This window comes from Echiichthys vipera, assembly GCF_963691815.1.
Source record: "Echiichthys vipera genome assembly, chromosome: 6".
Lineage (NCBI taxonomy): Eukaryota > Metazoa > Chordata > Actinopteri > Perciformes > Trachinidae > Echiichthys > Echiichthys vipera.
In genome coordinates, this window is record NC_139831.1 from 22,490,516 (window position 1) to 22,507,720 (window position 17,205).

General features: G+C 42.8%; 1 protein-coding gene across 1 annotated transcript in view; it reads left to right on the forward strand.

The window, feature by feature from the left end:
- Positions 1-17,205, forward strand: part of tenm2a (teneurin transmembrane protein 2a) — a gene marked incomplete at both ends in the record, with an annotated part of 168,389 nt that overhangs the window by 124,297 nt on the left and 26,887 nt on the right. Inside the window, 6 exon segments of the mRNA XM_083915704.1 lie at positions 7,327-7,449; positions 9,314-9,519; positions 10,114-10,309; positions 12,807-12,908; positions 13,409-13,603; positions 14,994-15,194. Coding sequence (XP_083771830.1) covers positions 7,327-7,449; positions 9,314-9,519; positions 10,114-10,309; positions 12,807-12,908; positions 13,409-13,603; positions 14,994-15,194 — 1,023 coding nt within the window.

Sequence of the window (17,205 nt, forward strand, 5' to 3'; positions counted from 1 at the left end):
AGAGCAGTTAATATGCATTTTTCAGGATGGCCAGGAGAGATGGCAAAGAACATGCGTGCGTGCGTGTGTACAGGTTCATCGATTTTGTTTTTTACAGATTTGTACTCAATTTTAAAGGTCCCATCTTGTGCTCATTTTCAGTTTCATACTTTTTGTGTTTCTATTAAAACATGCATATCAAACCCCATCCTGAAAAAAAACTAGTCTGCTCTGAGTGGTCTGCATTTCCTTGTCTTCCACAACTGCGCTCTCTGCGTCTCTGCACCATCAATGCAGCCAGGGACCGACTGTAACACCAATGTAGCGGAAATTTCTACCTATATATATAGTTGTGACATAATAACCGTACAGAAGTCCTGATGGCTTGTTTAAAAGCACAGTTTTTTTGATACACGCTGTGTGGACAGAGCGTTTTGACAGTATTCATGGAGCACTTTGACCTGCTCTATGATAATAAAAAAGACACGGAAATATCACCTTTTTTTTTTACAATATGCGACCCCGACAGGGACAAGCAGTTGAAGATGAATGAATGAATGAACCTTTAAACCAGATTCTTTTCTATAATGCACACTTCACAGATGCAAAGGAAAATGAAATCATATTACAGGAAGTGTTGAGTTCCCACACACTGTCAGCACTGAGTTTATTAGAGACACACCATTTCAGTCACGGTCCTTTGTCAGGCATCAAATTTACAATGTGAAACAACAATCTTTATACTAAGGCCCCAGGCTGTAACAACTAATCAAAATAGGGAGCCAATTTTCAAAACACCTGAGACAATTTTCACATCTCACTGATTAAAAAAGAACCCAGATCTGTTTAAGAGGCCTTAAATCTATTTCCCCTCGGATCTGCCTCCAAATTAAATATTTCCTGCCACAAAAAGACACTGATTATCACATTTACAATAAATAAGGTCTTCTTGCAACATTGGCAGTTTAATGAAGTGGTTTACTTATTCTGATCCTTTAAAGCTAAGCCATGCCCCCTCTATTTATTGCTGGTTCCTATCTTCTTAATCATTTCACTACCCAGCTACTCAGCTTTATCTTGTGACCTCTTCAGCGGTCCTAACACAGAGTTTGGGAACTACTGTCTCAGTACATGCTTCAAGTAATAGAAAATGGAGAGAAAAATAGGGATGATAAAAAGTCAAGGTCTTTATTATTCATATGTTATTGTTAGATTTTCACATTTTTTTGACTAGTGACTATTATCACAGGATACATTTTAGAGTTGTAAGCTGTTCAGCCAAAGTGTGATGTTTCCCTCTTGGATTGTTTAATATAAAAAGTATCAAAGGCGTTAAGAGGTGAAAGGCTTTTTTTATTTCACAGTAATAAAAAAAAGAAAAGTAAAGTTTTTAGACAACAACCCTAAAATCATGTTTTTGAGGCAGAAATGGGACTTTTTTTCCCTCTACTTTCCCAACTATTTAATCATATCACAGCCTGTCAGATTTATCTTTGCAGCCCTTTGGGTAGTCTCAACCCTCTGCTTTTGTACATGTTCCTGGAAATAAAGCATGAAGAGAAATATGGGGAGATAACCTTATTGCTTAGTTGATTATGTGACAAAGATTTTTTACATTTTTATTGTTTTGATTTTTTTTTTAAACAGATTTTCTCATTATGGGAACCAGATCCTCATTACATGCTTCTGTTACATACAGATTTTCAAGTTACTAATTACATAGAAAAGTTTTTAAATTGTGAATAACCTTATTAATTTTTTTTATTTTATCTTTTAAGAAGAAACAAAAACAGTGAGCCCTTGGATAGGTGGACTGTGTACTTGAGTTGTGTCAGGTCTCACAATGTGGCTCCTTTCCAAAGCCAGCTCCTTCACCCCCAAGTCCCCTCTCGCTCTGCATGTGGCTTCCCTTCTGCTGATCCAAGGTGGAACAGCTAGAGGTCAGGATGTGTTGCTCATGCCAGTGCAGGTGTGTGTCCATATACATTTGGTGTGTGTGTGTGTGTGTGTGTGTGTGTGTGTGTGTGTTGTGTGTGTTTGCTTGTATGCTGAGGGCATATGCTGAATGCAGAAACCTGGGCATAAGGATCAGACGTGGAGCGTGTGTCCTTAGCAGCAGGGCCTGTCGTACTGATAAAGGTTAGGATCTTACCGCACGCTGCCAGTCCAGGAAAAAAGGGCAGGGCATGGCCAGGACCAGGGACAAGTTGCTATACCATCTGCACCAGAGGGATAAATGGATCGTCTGCACTGGCCAGGTGATACGAGGCAGGGTGCACATTTGTTCAGACACATGGTGGAAAAATCAATATTCATCCTTTGACTTTATGTTTGTATACCTGGAGTTTCTGTACGTGCTTTGGAAGATTTATTCTTCGATGTGTGCATAAATCCAGAATTTTCAGGCTCACTGACGTTGTTGCTAAGTGTCCGCATTGCCTGCATTAGCGTGCATTTCATTCATTTATTTGCTCATTCATTTATTCATTAGTGCCGCTCTTATCTGGGCACAATCGTTAGTCCAATTAGGCCCGTGGTGCTTCACTAGTCCAGTGTTCGTAACAGGAGATGGATGAAGGCAAAGTGAAAGAAATCGCTGTCCCTCTCTTGTCCTCTCTCTTTCTCTCATTTTCTTTCAGTCTCTCCGTCTCTTGGCGTCCAGCGCGTACCTTTCCTTCGTCTTTCTCCCTCACTCATTCTCCCTCGCTCTCTGATCTGTGATAAGATAGCATAGTTCCTCATATCCTGTTTCTAATACAGATCGATGAGAGGGAAAGGACCAAGGTAGGAAGGGATGAGACGAGGCAGAGTGGGATGATGTGGAGAAGAGAATGCGCAGGGGAGGGGAGGGGAGGGGTCAGGGTAGAGATATCTGAAGAGGAAATGAGGATTCAGAAAGGAGGACATCACTCAGATTCACATCTCTTTTCATTTAGCCCATCACACACGCATACGCGCATGCAACCGCGCACGCACGTCTACATCTGCGTCGGGCCGTCTCAATACTTCAGTGTCAATAAGGAAGCCATTTCTGCTGTGTGATTGAGTGAGTTGCCGTTTCTTTCAGCTAGACAGTGTTTTTCAGGTGGGAGCTGCGAGAAAAACTCACATAACCTTTTGTGTTGCAGTCAATTACAGTTCAGTTGCATCAGCTGGGATGAGGAGGTCCCGTCGGGGGTTGCAGTGTGTGTGTGTGTGTGTGTGTGTGTGGGTGTGCACTTGTTGTTAATACCGTGCAATTTTAAGCATGCATACGCAGATACACACACTCAGCAGCAGACAAATTGTCTCTCTCAGTGTCTATGACCCCCTAAGGGCAGCAGCCAACCGCCGCCCCCGTCCCTCTGTCTGAGATTCTAAATGATCTCAGCAAGCAAGCAGCGGCTTCAAAACTTAGCTGAGAGAGAAGGCTGCCTTATTTATAGACTCCATAAGTGGATATGGTGTGGTAAATTCTAAGAAATATCCCAAATGGCCTGAATATTGAGAACCTGAGGCGGCACACTGCTTTTTCCTTAGTCTCTCCCTCAGTATTAGCACTGCAACCCTTTGCCGCAGAGTTAGAGACAAAGATGCGAGGGATACAGAAAGAAATAGTAAAGGTGCCTTTTCTCAGCTGGCTGCTTTTTGTGCATGTGTTTGTACTGGACAATAAAATGTCTATCAGCTCGCTTAATGAGGGCCTTGGAGATGGAGAAAGGTAGAAAGGCAGGGCTTCCTAAACCAATTAGCAGCCGAGGCCGAAGACGAGGGGCTGGTCTCAGCTACAATTACCGCCCTAATTGAGGTCAGAGTTGTTAATTTAGTGGCAAATTAGAGCAGTTAATATGCATTTTTCAGGATGGCCAGGAGAGATGGCAAAGAACAGTATGTTGCCTGTGTGTGTGTGTGTGTGTGTGTGTGTGTGTGTGTGTGTGTGTGTGTGTGTGTGTGTGTGTGTGTGTGTGTGTGTGTGTGTGTGTGTGTGTGTGTGTGCGCATTTGCTTGTGCTCTTTGCGTAATCTTAGTCGCACTTCATACAAAAACATGCAAGAGGCTGTTCTTTGCCTTTGGTGTAATTAGGAGCAGTGCAATTGGTTCAATGGGAGATGCTGCCTTTTGAATAGGCAATGATATGGTTGAGATGAGGCAGAGGCAGAACACAGAGGAGGAATGAGAGAGGGAGAGCTTGAACAGTTGGAACATGTTCCGGAGAACAGAATGATGATGATACAATATTTTCCAGTCAGGGGACACTCAGTGCCATAAAGTCACCTTTCTTCATCTCTGTTGCCGCTCTCTCTTTTTTTTTTTCCTCTCATGCAGAAATCCATTTGCACCCTTTAACTCTGAGACGTATAAATATTTCCCAAAACACACGTAGCCTACACATGAGCATTGTATTTCTGTCCGATTGCCCGTTGAGAACCACTTACTGTCAGAGGATGAATCACGACCATCTTTTCTCACCCAACCAGTCAACGAATACAGGGCCACTCATGCCTTAAATCTTTCCCCTCCACTTGCCATCTTCTTCTCCCTTACCCATTCCATCCGTAGGGGCCCTTATTCATCTCTTCCTCTCCTCTCTGCAACATCATTCTGGAGCCTGTTTTCCTGCTCTTTTTTTTCATCCTCAGGGGATTTTATATGTTGTTTAATATTCTCTCAGTTCTCGCTATCCTCCAGTATTCTCTCTGTTCCTTTCTCGTCCTCTCCGCCGAGGTTCAGCGCGGTTTCTTTAAGAACTCCTGACCCCTGTCTCGGAGACTGGTCGCCACCTCCTCTTTTTCATCTCACTTGTCCCCCTCTATCCATCAGGCTTTTTTTTGTCACAGGATCACGTGCGCTTGCCACTGTTTTCAGATACTCTCTTTTGCAGATGATACTGGCAAGCACTTTGCCTCTCTGAATTATGCATGGAGATTACATAAAAAAACCTCTTGAAGCAACAGATCTATTTTTAATCCAACTCGTTTGCTTGTTCAACCTGTTTTCTGTGATCTTTACATGCGTGTTTGTGTGTGCGCGTGTGTTAAAATGAACATGAGTTAGGAGACAGAGATTCAAAAGGAGCCCAAGTCAGACTGTCTCTTGTTCTCCTTGTTACTGTCAGTTGAATTCAGTTCAGATAGGCTTTATTGCCGTGGCATTTGATAAAGCCTTCCAAGGCAGCTTGAAAACAGTAATTACAGCAATTATGATCCAAATACAAAATGTTTAAAATTACGGCAACACAAAGCTAAATACACCAATTTCAGCAGTTTCACTTGGGCTAAAATTACACCCTAACAAAGTTCGAAGTGTTGTTAAAATGAGGGATGGTGTTTGTAAAGAGAATGATAACAAATGTGTCTCGCTTTGTCTTTCATTCTCTCTCTCTCTCTGCCGCCCCTGCTCTTGTGCCCTGTGTTGCTGCAAAGAAACCTGTTGATAAAGCATTGTGCTACTGCCGCCAAGGAGTTAGAGTGCCATCTATTGGTCAGCTTTTCACAACCATACACAGAAGAAAAAAAACGGGAAAAAAAGAGGAAAGAAAAAAACAATTTGGGAAAACCACACATGTGCAATGACCCTCAAACACACACAAAAAGAACAGACGTACACAATAATCTCACTATAGGGCTGCCTGGTGTGTTCTTGGGGATGACCTAGATTGGGAGCACCGTCACAATAGACTCACTATTGCTTACTGTCTCCTGCTGATTCAATAGGTAATCTTTCCATCGACTGCTTCCCCGTGATACCATCTTTGTGCGTGCGTGCGCCCCAATGTGTGCACGGATGCGTGTCTTTGTTATCTACAAGGAAGGACAGGCAAAGATAAGAAGAAAAGATGAAGAAAAAAGGGAGAATTAAAAGGAAAAGAGGGAGGGGAATGAAGGTCAGTGTGATGAGAGAGATGAGGGCAAGAGGTGGATATGAGAGAGAAGAGACAGGAAGAGAAAGGACACTGTAGTTACTCTGCTCCTCTCTCTTTCTCACTGTGAACCCCCCCCCCCCCCCCCCCCCGTGAAAAATAAAAAAGAGCTGACAGTGGAGGCCGGGCAGCAGCAGCCAAGGTGTCAGCGCTTTCCTTTGACCAGGAGCGAGAGAGGGGAGAAAGAGCGAAAGAGAGGAAACATAAAAAAGAAGAAACAAAGACACAGACGAGGGGGGAGGGGGGGATGGGACATCGGGGGTGAGAATGAGTCTGCCCCGGCAGCAATTCCTAAAGCCGCATCTCCTTTTCTTGCAACTTTTACATTCATTCCTGTGTGTGCAAAAAAAAAACTGGGAAAGTGGAGATAGAATTTGACAAGAGGGAAATTGATTCCCAGGCTTCAGATGCAGGTGTTACAAGGCTCATGTGGTGGGGATAAGGCCAATGTTGAGAGGCATGCAATAACACCTACATAATGCATTGTATACACGATCATACACCCACGCAATGTGCATCCTCAAAGCTCACATCACTGCGTTCATGTATGTATACAACAGTGCCGGAGCTTTATGCCTTTTCTATAACATATTTTAAATATTCAGACATGAAAAGGATGCATGTCTGCTTTAGAGGTTATTCAAAAGCATTAGAAAGATGAAACCAGTCATTAAACAACACTCAGAAACGTACCTGTCCCCATACAAACAATCACCAAACTTATACTTTTGTGCACAGTAGAGGACTGTTTTATTTCTCTTCAGTTTCTCTTGTTTTCGTGCGGTTTCCTCTTCCGTTTTTTTTATTATTTTGGGACGGGAGGTGCAAGTCAACGCTTGGCAGCAGACTGAGGAGGGAAAAGACGCTGGGAGAGTAAAGAGCTGACAAAGTGAAGAGCAAACACACCGGAGCAGTCTTATACCACCAGCATACAATAACACAACAGAGGACAAAAGAAGAGGAGAAGGGAAAGGAGAGTCATAGAGCGATCTCTTCAGAGAGCAATCTGTCACTCGCTCTCTGCAAGATGGTGTAAAGGCTGCCAAATAACAGCAGGAGTTGCTGTCAGGTTGAAAGAAGATTGTGAGAGGTTGAGGTAAAGAAAGTAACAAGAAAAAAAATCCTTGTTATTTTTTAATTGTCTGTTTTGTAAGACTTGCCCCGGTTTTTGGGCTGTAGATTACCTGCCACTATGTTAACAGAGATTTTGATTGACAGCTATTACAGAAGCGTTCTATAAAAGCTGCATTGGTGGCAGTATAAATGACGGATCAGACTTAGAGGTTTGGCCTCCTGTATTTCTTTGACTTGATGAGCTTTCAAGTGTGGCTTTTATGCAGTATATATATACCAAGCTTGAAGACAATCCCCTGTTCAAGTCATCTGTCCTCACGCTCTCTTCCTCCCTCCTTTTCTCCCTCTCCCCTTTTCCCTCCCTTTGTGTGCAGCGATCAACTTGCTGGGTTTGACATGGCAGCTGAAGCCATCCGACGGCCCTGTGTTAAACAACGGACTAGGAGCTGGCTTGCCTGTCAACAGTGATGTGGCCACGCTGCCCTCTGGAGGCAGAGGTATGAACTACAGTAAACACACCCACAAAAGATCAGCCCACACGCTGCATGTAGAGTTACGAGGCAAAACTCAGGTCTAGAAGACATTACAAAGACATGCTCTCGAAAGGATGAACCTTGTGATATTCATATTTTTTTCTTATTGTCCGCAAAACCAACACAGAATGAACCTCCTAACAATCAATATGACTCTTTCCTCTGTTCTATAGCGCCATTGTTGTAAAAACACATCACTGAGCCACACTGTTGCCCTGGGTAACACGTTCTTTCATTATGATGAACAGGCAAGTGTATTTTGACTCAATACAACATACACATTCCCGGCGCTGTAAATAGACAGCAGCATGCCAAATGTGTATTAGTCCTCAGCCCAAAATAGTCCCCAAGAATGCAGTACTTATTTCTAAAGTCATATATTTTTAATCCCTTTTTTTCAAGACAAGTTATATGTATGTAAAAAAAATACACTGCTGTGATTAATATTTTTTTCAACATGGTTTCACATGAATAAAAAACTCTGAAATGGGGCTGGAAGCACATCTTTTCTTCTCCCTCCCCAGAGAAATTCTTGATATGGCCTCAAGCCCCACCCAGCACCGCCGCCATAGTTACACTGTCACCAACTACCAGTCACAAGTTGATGAGATTGGTTCATTAGGTATGTGAGGTATAAAACCATGGCTGTCAGAATCCAGACTTTGTAGACTGTTGGTACTATGCCGTTTCAAAGCAGTAATGCTCAGCCGTGTCGTTGACTACTCTTTTAAGTTATGATTTGTCTTGTAGCATATGAAAAAAAGTGTATAGACATGCTGACAAGGTTAAGAACTTTTCACTCTTGAGTGTCTTTAAAGATGCATGTCTTCAGTACTGGCTTGGGGCTACAGATAGAAAGGGAAGGAAAGTGAGAAAGTATTAAAGGGCAGTCGAACACATTGTTGAATTTGTCGAAAACAAGAAAAATATAAAACAAAGGGTCTTATCCTTTAAGGCTTTTCAGTGCAGTGTCTCCTGTTTGTAACATACTAAAACAGCAATACATTTTTTCCCACTCAAACAGGTTCACCCCAACTAAAATATCTTCATAATTCATGACACAGTACTAGCTGTGGTATCACTATGTTGTGTTTAACCACTCGGCTGAGTTGTATCAAGCCGAGTGGTTTATCGTCTCAGTCAGAAACGAGGTAAAACACCAACTGCACAACCCCCTCCTTCCCTCCTTTTTTTTAAGGCCCCCATGTGGTTCTCTATCTATTCTTCTTCCACTCACTCGATCTCGCTCTGTAACACACACACAGCATGTACTATAGGTATGTGTGGGCTGCTGCTCTGTGTCTGTATTCTGTATTAATGAGAGGACTGTTGTGTTGTGTTCCCCAGCCGTCTAGGCCAGATGCTGCTGTTGTTCTTCTCATTGTTACTTTTATTTCTTTGCTATTCCGCACACAAACAAACACACAAACACAGACACACTCTCACACTCATTCTTTCTGGCTGGGGCCCAAAACTCTGCTGTTAGAGGACTGACCTGATTGCAGGATGCTGTGTGTTTCTGTGTGCGTGCCCGTCTGCTTGGAAGGCTCTGCCCTGCACTTCTATCAGCTCTTTCTCATTTTAGTCCAGACAACAAAGTCCACAGTGTTGCAGGCTTTGATACAAAAGCCTCATTTTGCATCCCATCGTCACATGTAACATCAGTCATTTGAGCTCAAACTTTTGGGCACACAGTTTGCAAAGCTAATGGTGCCTGGCTATTCAGCGGCCATGAATTTTGATAGCAGCTTGTTTTCAGTAAACTATTGACTCTGACAATCGATGCCTATAATCACAGATTATGCAGTTTCTTTCCCCCTCGCTCCAGGTCCGTGGGCAGGCCGGAACAGCAGTATAGACGCGGGCAGCATTGAGGTCGGGAGGCGGGTGACCCAAGAAGTCCCTCCGGGAGTGTTTTGGAGGTCCCTGCTCCACCTCGGCCAACCTCAGTTCCTCAAGTTCAACATCTCCCTGGGCAAGGACGCCCTGTTCGGAGTGTACATTCGCAAGGGCCTGCCTCCTTCCCACGCACAGGTAAAATCTGCCACCGAGTCTAAGCAAGTTCTAGATTCTACATCTTCTACACCTTTAGGGTAATCCCAGAATTATGATTTTATTCATCCAGAACACATTATCTTCATATTTATCAGCTAAAATGGAAAAATGCATGTGTCATGAGACATCTTAAAATTAATTTGTGATTCATTATAATAGTTTGAAAAAACTAATTTAGTCTAAGATTTACACTTAATTAAATTTCACAGCAATGTAACTTTTACTGCCTCTTATTAATTAGAGACTACTCAATTAAGAGCAGATTTGATTTGTAGAATGGGATAATTGCATCCGGATACTTGACTTAAGCGGGTACTGACTATGAAGTTGTGGCTACAGTTCAGCAGTAAAAAACAATTTCAGCAGTGGAACCCAAAGAGAATGACAGCCCTCAGTGATGTCTCTGCTGCATTCTCCATGCCTCCCTGGCAATTTCCAGCGAAGCTTACTTCCTCCATCTTTTAATCTTCCTGCATATACAACTATTGGTCATTTTTCAAAGTCTAAAGAGTGCCACCGCAGCACTTTATAGTTGAATCATAGATTTCACCCTACACTTTCTCTCTCCTGCAGTATGACTATATGGAGCGCCTGGACGGGAAGGAGAAGTGGAGTGTGGTCGAGTCTCCGCGGGAGAGGAGGAGCATCCAAACTGTGGTCCTCAATGAGGCGGTGTTTGTCCAGTACCTGGACGCCGGTGCCTGGCACCTGGCCTTCTACAACGATGGTCGGGAAAGAGAGATGGTTTCCTTCAGCACAAATGTCATGGGTGAGACAGAGTCAGCATTGCTAGTTATGGGGGGAGGGAGGGAAAGAGGTGAAGGAGGGAGAGGTAAAATGAGATTAAGCAGCAGCATTTAGACACAATGCTATTTGTTACCGGTGACACTGATTTAAAAGAGCATTGCACTCTCACAGCATAACATTGTCAGGCTCACGATGGACAGCTCTTTTTTTAAATAATCAAAATCAATATCTATTCTACCCCTTTATTTGTCGTCAAAACCTGGTCCCTACATTACCCACAATGCAAATTGGGTTTGGTCATAGGTTAAAGTGTGTTATGCTAGTAGCGACTAATGTAGCCTCTCAAGCAGAGATGAGGAGCGGACCCACAAAGTTAATAAGATCACTTCTGTCTAACTCCATAGCCACATATTTTTTAATACATTTCAAACTTGTAGACTTGTAGTCTCAAGTGACTGGTTACTCAGTCACTTTGCGCAGCTCCCTCTAGAGTCACACAAGACTTTTTACAACTGTTTTTGCACAGGCAGTAATAGCCCTGTCTTCTAAAACGTACATTCTCATACAATTTAACTATATCCTTAATTATGCTTCAAGGTCTATTTTGTCTCAGATTGCATTTGTTTTTGATGTATCACAAATAAGTTGATAATCGAAGTCCCTGTGGGTACAGTAGGAGGTCAGGTCAGTAGGTGGGTACAGATAATAAAATGCTTCACATTAAGGTAATAAACTATCATAGCACATTATCCTGTGTCCCATGTAAAACTAAAAGTCAGTGGTGACTTATATCACAGTAGCTTACATACATAAGTTTACTTACATGATGTACTTAACTTATGTTGCATTATATGTAATGCATTTAACTTAACATACGTAACTTGTATAACGTTACAAAAATACAAATTCTAGCCCAAACCATCATCTTTTTCTAACCCTAACCAATGAGTTGTGTTTAAATTCACAATGTTAACAAATGTTTAAAACTGTGACCATTTCACTGGTGCTGGTACGAGGATGCGTTGAAACAAATGTAATTAAGAATGCAGAATGCAAACATATTTTTTAGGACACATAGTTGGCAGTAGTACTCAACATTGATGAGTAAATTTGTATTCCCCTTTTAGAGGAGCGAGCGAACAGTCTAGTCATATTTATTCTCCAATTTGTCAAAGACTTTACATATTCACAGGATACAAAAACACTCACCGGCAGCATGTGCACAACGTTGCCACTAGCAACACAGCTATAGCAACATTGTCAAGTGGGCAGGACCGCTTAGTGAGATCAAAGATTTGTGTTTGCCAAAAAGTAGTAGGATAAATTGATGGTATGCATTCAAAAACAAAACACAACTTATTATTCCAGAGAGTGTAGAATCACTTCCATGGTGTTTGTGCATGTGTGAAAAAGGATGCTTCCAAATAAAATACGGACGTTGTTTGGACCTGAAACAGCACCCTAAATAATTTCAATTGTGGTAGAGGCATGAGTTTGAGAACAAGAGGTACGGATTGGAAGAGTCAAGCCGAGTGAAAGAGTCCTTCACTGTCAATATCTGGCAGTGTTTTCAGGAGTAGGAGTAGTGGAGAGAGGGGAGAGGCAGAGGCAGCGAGGGCAGAATTAGAGTGACTAGTGAGAGGGGGAGCTGGAGGAGAGACATAATGGTGGGGGCAAAACCAGAATGGTGTGAAGTGGAGTGAAGGATGGAAGGAGGAGGAGCTGAAGAGGGGAGTGAAAGAGAGAGTGGTATTAGGGTAAGAGGGAGGCATAGGGGCTTAAATTTGGGGGGGAAATGGCTGACAGAAGTGTGTGAAGAAGTGTTGGAGAGGAAGGCAACGTGGATAGGCTGAGTCATGCTTTGTGTAAGAAGAGCAAAAGCTGGCAAAAAAAAAGCATGGGCGAGGAAGAAGGGATGGATGAGAGTCCAAAAATGCCTCCTTAACATTAGCATCCACCCTGTTCCCTACCACAGTGGGTTCCGAGGACACTGAACTCATGTATGTACGCAGCCAGAAACACACTTATGAAGTCCAACTAAAATCTAATTGCACTAAACATCCACACCTGGATGAAGTATTGATGATCTCGGTGGGGCCATCAGCCTCGGGAGTGAGGCGTAAACAAGTGAAACAAGGGGGGGGGGGGAGTGGCAGAATATAGAGGAGAGGAGGGGTTGTTTACTGTTGGTGTAAAGCAGGGGGGTTATCTTCTGATACAGTGTGCAGAGGAATGATGGATGAGTAATGGAGTCTCAAGGAACGTCTGATTCAAAATGCATTCTCCCCACTATGAAAAATGCAATGAAAAGGAATGTAAGGAATCTTGGAGGAGAGCGCTTCCTTTTTTTAGGTCAGCGTGGCTGCGAGACTGCGAGCGCCTTGACTCCATTTGTAGCATCTTAAAGAATGAACGGTGCCAATGATTAAATTGAATGCTTTGATGTTTGCCATTAAACTCTCTCACCCCTCCCCTTTCCCTCTTTTTCCTATCTCTGTCTCACTTTGTCTTCTTCACAGATTCAGTGCAAGAGTGCCCGCGCAATTGCCATGGTAACGGAGAGTGTAATTCTGGTGTGTGCCATTGCTTCCCAGGATTCCACGGCATGGACTGCTCCAAAGGTATTAGCTGCTTACAAATGTGTTTCTTCAGTCGTAAAAAAAAAAAAAGAAAAAAATTCTGTCGTATCTGCCATCTAATTAGACGAGCAGCCGGCACATTTGGGCTCCATGCGGAAAGCAAAGAGGATAAGAAGCTGTAAGATGGCGCATGGCCCGAGGTGTAGCCGAGACAAGATGACTGATGATGAATGGCATCCCCACCCCACCCCAAGCTAACATCTCTTTGGCTCTGTGCTCACCTGGGATAGACAGCTTTGATGAATAGTTTAGTTACCTCTGCCTGTAATTACTCCTCGTGTCATCACCACTCTCCAGCCCCTTTAACCACTCTATTCACCCTCCCTCATGTTGAAGTGTTGGTGGGGTTAGGTGTGGGCGGGCGTCACGTCTTTTCCCTGCTTTGAAAATCTATAAAAAAAAAAGCCAGCTAATTGTGTTTTCCTTTTCTCGTGCACATGGTTTTATCTCTCCCCTCTTTCTCCCTTTCTCTGTTCCCCAAGCGGCGTGCCCGGTGCTGTGCAGCGGCAACGGACAATACGACAAGGGCTCCTGTGTTTGTTACAGCGGCTGGAAGGGACCCGAGTGCGATGTCCCTGTCACGCAATGCATCGACCCTCTTTGCAGCGGGCACGGCACCTGCACCGACGGCAACTGTGTGTGCTCCATCGGTTACAAAGGGCAGAGCTGTGCAGAGGGTGAGAGGAGGCAGAAATAATGGCGTTGTGTTTCCAAGGGATGTGTGTTGGTTTGTCAGGCTGTTGTTTTATCTACCGCACCCATGGGTTTTGAAGAGTCTGAGTGATTACTTTAAGAGAAATATGATTGTTTGCACCACAACAAACATCCACAGACCCACACACAGCTCCAGTTGGACAGCTCATCATCGCATAATCTTAATCTAACAAAGTGTCTGTTCTCGCCATATACACAGATGAAGTATGATACACAGCCAAACACATCAGAGATTTTATTAAGGGATGAAATTGCTTCTATTGATCCTTGTTAAGAAGGATCGGGACCGCCACATTCTCAGTCTTCAGAAGGGGGGAGTCGGGCAGCGGTGAGAGGTGAATATGTATGAGGATAGAGAGAATTGGTAAAGGAGGGAGAAAAAAGAGCGCAGAGTGCCGAGAAGTGGGAGAGACAAAGGGAAGAAAGGAGTAGAGTGACAGATAGAAGAAAGTCAAGAAACAGGCCCGGAGAGAACAAGGTCAGCATTTTCTCCTGCTCTTCTTTTTATTCTGTCCATCTCCCTCTCATCTCATTTTTTTCCCGTTCTCCTCTGGTCTCAAATCTGATATTCATCACAGCAGAGTCCCTCAAACAATTTACCTGGAGTGCCAGTGACATGGAAATCAATAACTGTGATCCGCCGTTTCTGCCAGGCAAACAGAAACGGAGGGCCGAGGTTATGTGCGAGCGTGCACTTTTAGGAATGTGTGTGCGCACGGTGGTGCGAAGGGGTCAACCGTGTCTGAGGAGGAGGAGGGGTGAGAGAGGTGTCAGACAAATTGGACAAGGAGAGAAACAGGGAGGAGGGACAGGGAGGAGAGACAGGGAGCGACCGGGACAGAGAGGAGTGGGTGGCTCTTTGCCGAGAGGAGGTAATTCGTCAAATTGGTTTTCACTCACTGCTCGGACTCGGAGCTGCCTGTCAACCTGGCAGACTGACAGTGTCAGATTCTCCCCTATGTAATAGCACATAAACACTAATGCATGCGCACACTCATGCACGCAGGCCAGTACTCACAACGAATTATGTCTCAGTGAGACTTTCACAGTGAAACACATTTGCTGCTCTGTCCCAATTATAGACTCTGCTTTTCATTATTATGTGCTTTAATTGCCTTAGTAATATGTCTGGTAATATTTCGTTTGTTTCATTATAATTTTGTGTATACAAAGAATGAAAATATGTCACTTGTCACATCTCTTACTTTTAAAAAGATCTCATAATGTTTAATTTGTCTGACATCATCTCTGATGTGACATAGCTTGTTTTTTTTTTTGTTAATTTTGTTTTTCCCTGTTTTTTGTTGTTTTTTTGTTGTTTTTTTCCACATCGGTGTATCTGGTTTAATGCAGTGGATTGCCTCGATCCGACATGTTCCAACAATGGCATCTGTGTGAATGGGGAGTGCCACTGTAAGCCAGGCTGGGGAGGGCTCCACTGCGAGCTGCCCAGGGCCCAGTGCCCAGACCAGTGTCATGGCCACGGGGCTTTCATACCAGACACTGGGCTGTGCAGCTGTGACCCCAACTGGATGGGACCTGACTGCTCTATGGGTAAGTACAACTACAGAGCTGCTTCAGCTGCTGTAGAGCAGAGTAAAGAATGAGTTAGGAGAAAAGGGCTTCTGAATACATATTGTTTCAACATATTTTTAGGTCTCCTAGGATACGTGGCTAATTAGTTTACCATTAACTAAAACTGCTTTGGTTTTTGAACTGTGTTTGGATGAAATCTAAAAAACCTCAAATAATACACCTTGCTTAGAAATAAGATACATCCACTGCTGTATTGTCTTAGCCAAATTGCAGCAAACAAGTAGAAAATGCGACAAGTTTTACTGTCAAGGTTATATAAAATCATCTCTCTCAGTAGACTGTCAGTGACAGTATGGTTATGACAGCTTTTTATGATTATCAGGGTAGTGCTAAAAGTCCAAAATGGGCAATGGAAGTCACTTTTATTTGTGTAGCACATTTCATTACACTGGTCTTTTCATAAAAGTAACAACATGTAGTATGTATAAAATAATGAAATAAAAAAAAATGTTCAAAAAAGCAACTACAACAACAAAAGAAAAGATACTGAAGAAAACTGATGAATAACCACCCACAAACAACGCCAGTAAAGACAGAACAAACCCCCACACCAAGCCCACAGACAAAAACACAGACCCACACACAGAGAGCAAGTAATAATAAGCCTAAGACAATAGAACATCTATAAATTGTGCTTTTAAAGGTCCCATATTGTAAAAAGTGCAATTTTGTTTATTAGAAATTAGGTTGAGGGGCTGTATAAGATGTGAAAGTTTCAAAAATCTCAATCCACAGAGAAATGCATACTTTACAATATATACATATATATATATATATATATATATATATATATATATATATATATATATATATATGTATATATGTAGAAAGTGCTGCTACATTGCCATTACAGTCATTCCCTGGCTGCAATGACGGTGCAGAGATGCCGAGAGTGCAGATGTTGAAGACCCAGAAATGCTGACCAATCAGAGCAGACTTGGCTTTTTCAGGAAGGGGTCTTAAAGAGACAGGCGCTAAAACAGAGCGTTTCAGACAGAGAGTGAATACAGGTATATTCAGACAGACAGTATAGGAAAATGATGTGTTTTATTACATGTTTTATCACAATTACCATTAAACCATATAAATAGAAAAGCCAAAATACAAGTATGAACCAGAAAATGAGCATAATATGGGTCCTTTAAATAACACAGCTGCAACAGATCTCAGGTCATTATCTCAGGATTGTTCCAGAGAGGAAGCCCAGAGTAAAAGCCTCCATACACAGTTGGAAAACCCTTGCACGATGATCTGAGAGGTCTGATTGGACTGTAGTAAAAAATACAGAGGGGAGCCAAACTATTATAGGCTTTATAGATTATTATTAGAATTTTGAAATTGATTCTGTATTGCCCTGGGAGCCAATGGAGTGATTTGAGAATAAGGGAGACAATTAAATGCCGATTCCAGACATTTCTTAAACTCAACGACTATATGAATGTTGGAGGTGTATTTGCATTGTGAATAAAGTCTGTAAGAGGAAATTGGAGGGCTCCTGGAGTCACTTCCTGTGCATGAGGCTCATAATTCCCAGCTGCACCCTGGGATGGAGTAGAAAAACAAGATAGATATTGCTTGTAAAAGTAGCTGAGCTCGTGTTTGAATGCCTTTAATAATAAAATACTAAACTTCCCCGATTCGTTATCATAATAAAATAAGCTTTTATGGCACTGCTGTAACAGAGACGGTAACCTCCATCATGTCAGGCTCACAACGCTTGCCTATCTAGGGATCACAAGCTGAGCGCCAGCATTTGTTATGAATGAAGCAATGCTTAAGTTTCATAAAGACAATATTGTTCCACACTGCAGGATCCCTCAGCAAGTGTGTATCAAAACATCTGTATGTGCTACATTCCCCTGCACAACAGGGGGTCCTGAGTACATGAGCGGGACTGTCACATCTCACCACACGCTGCCTGCAACATCGAAGCCTCCCAAACAGTGACTGTAATGGAAGCTGAGGAAAT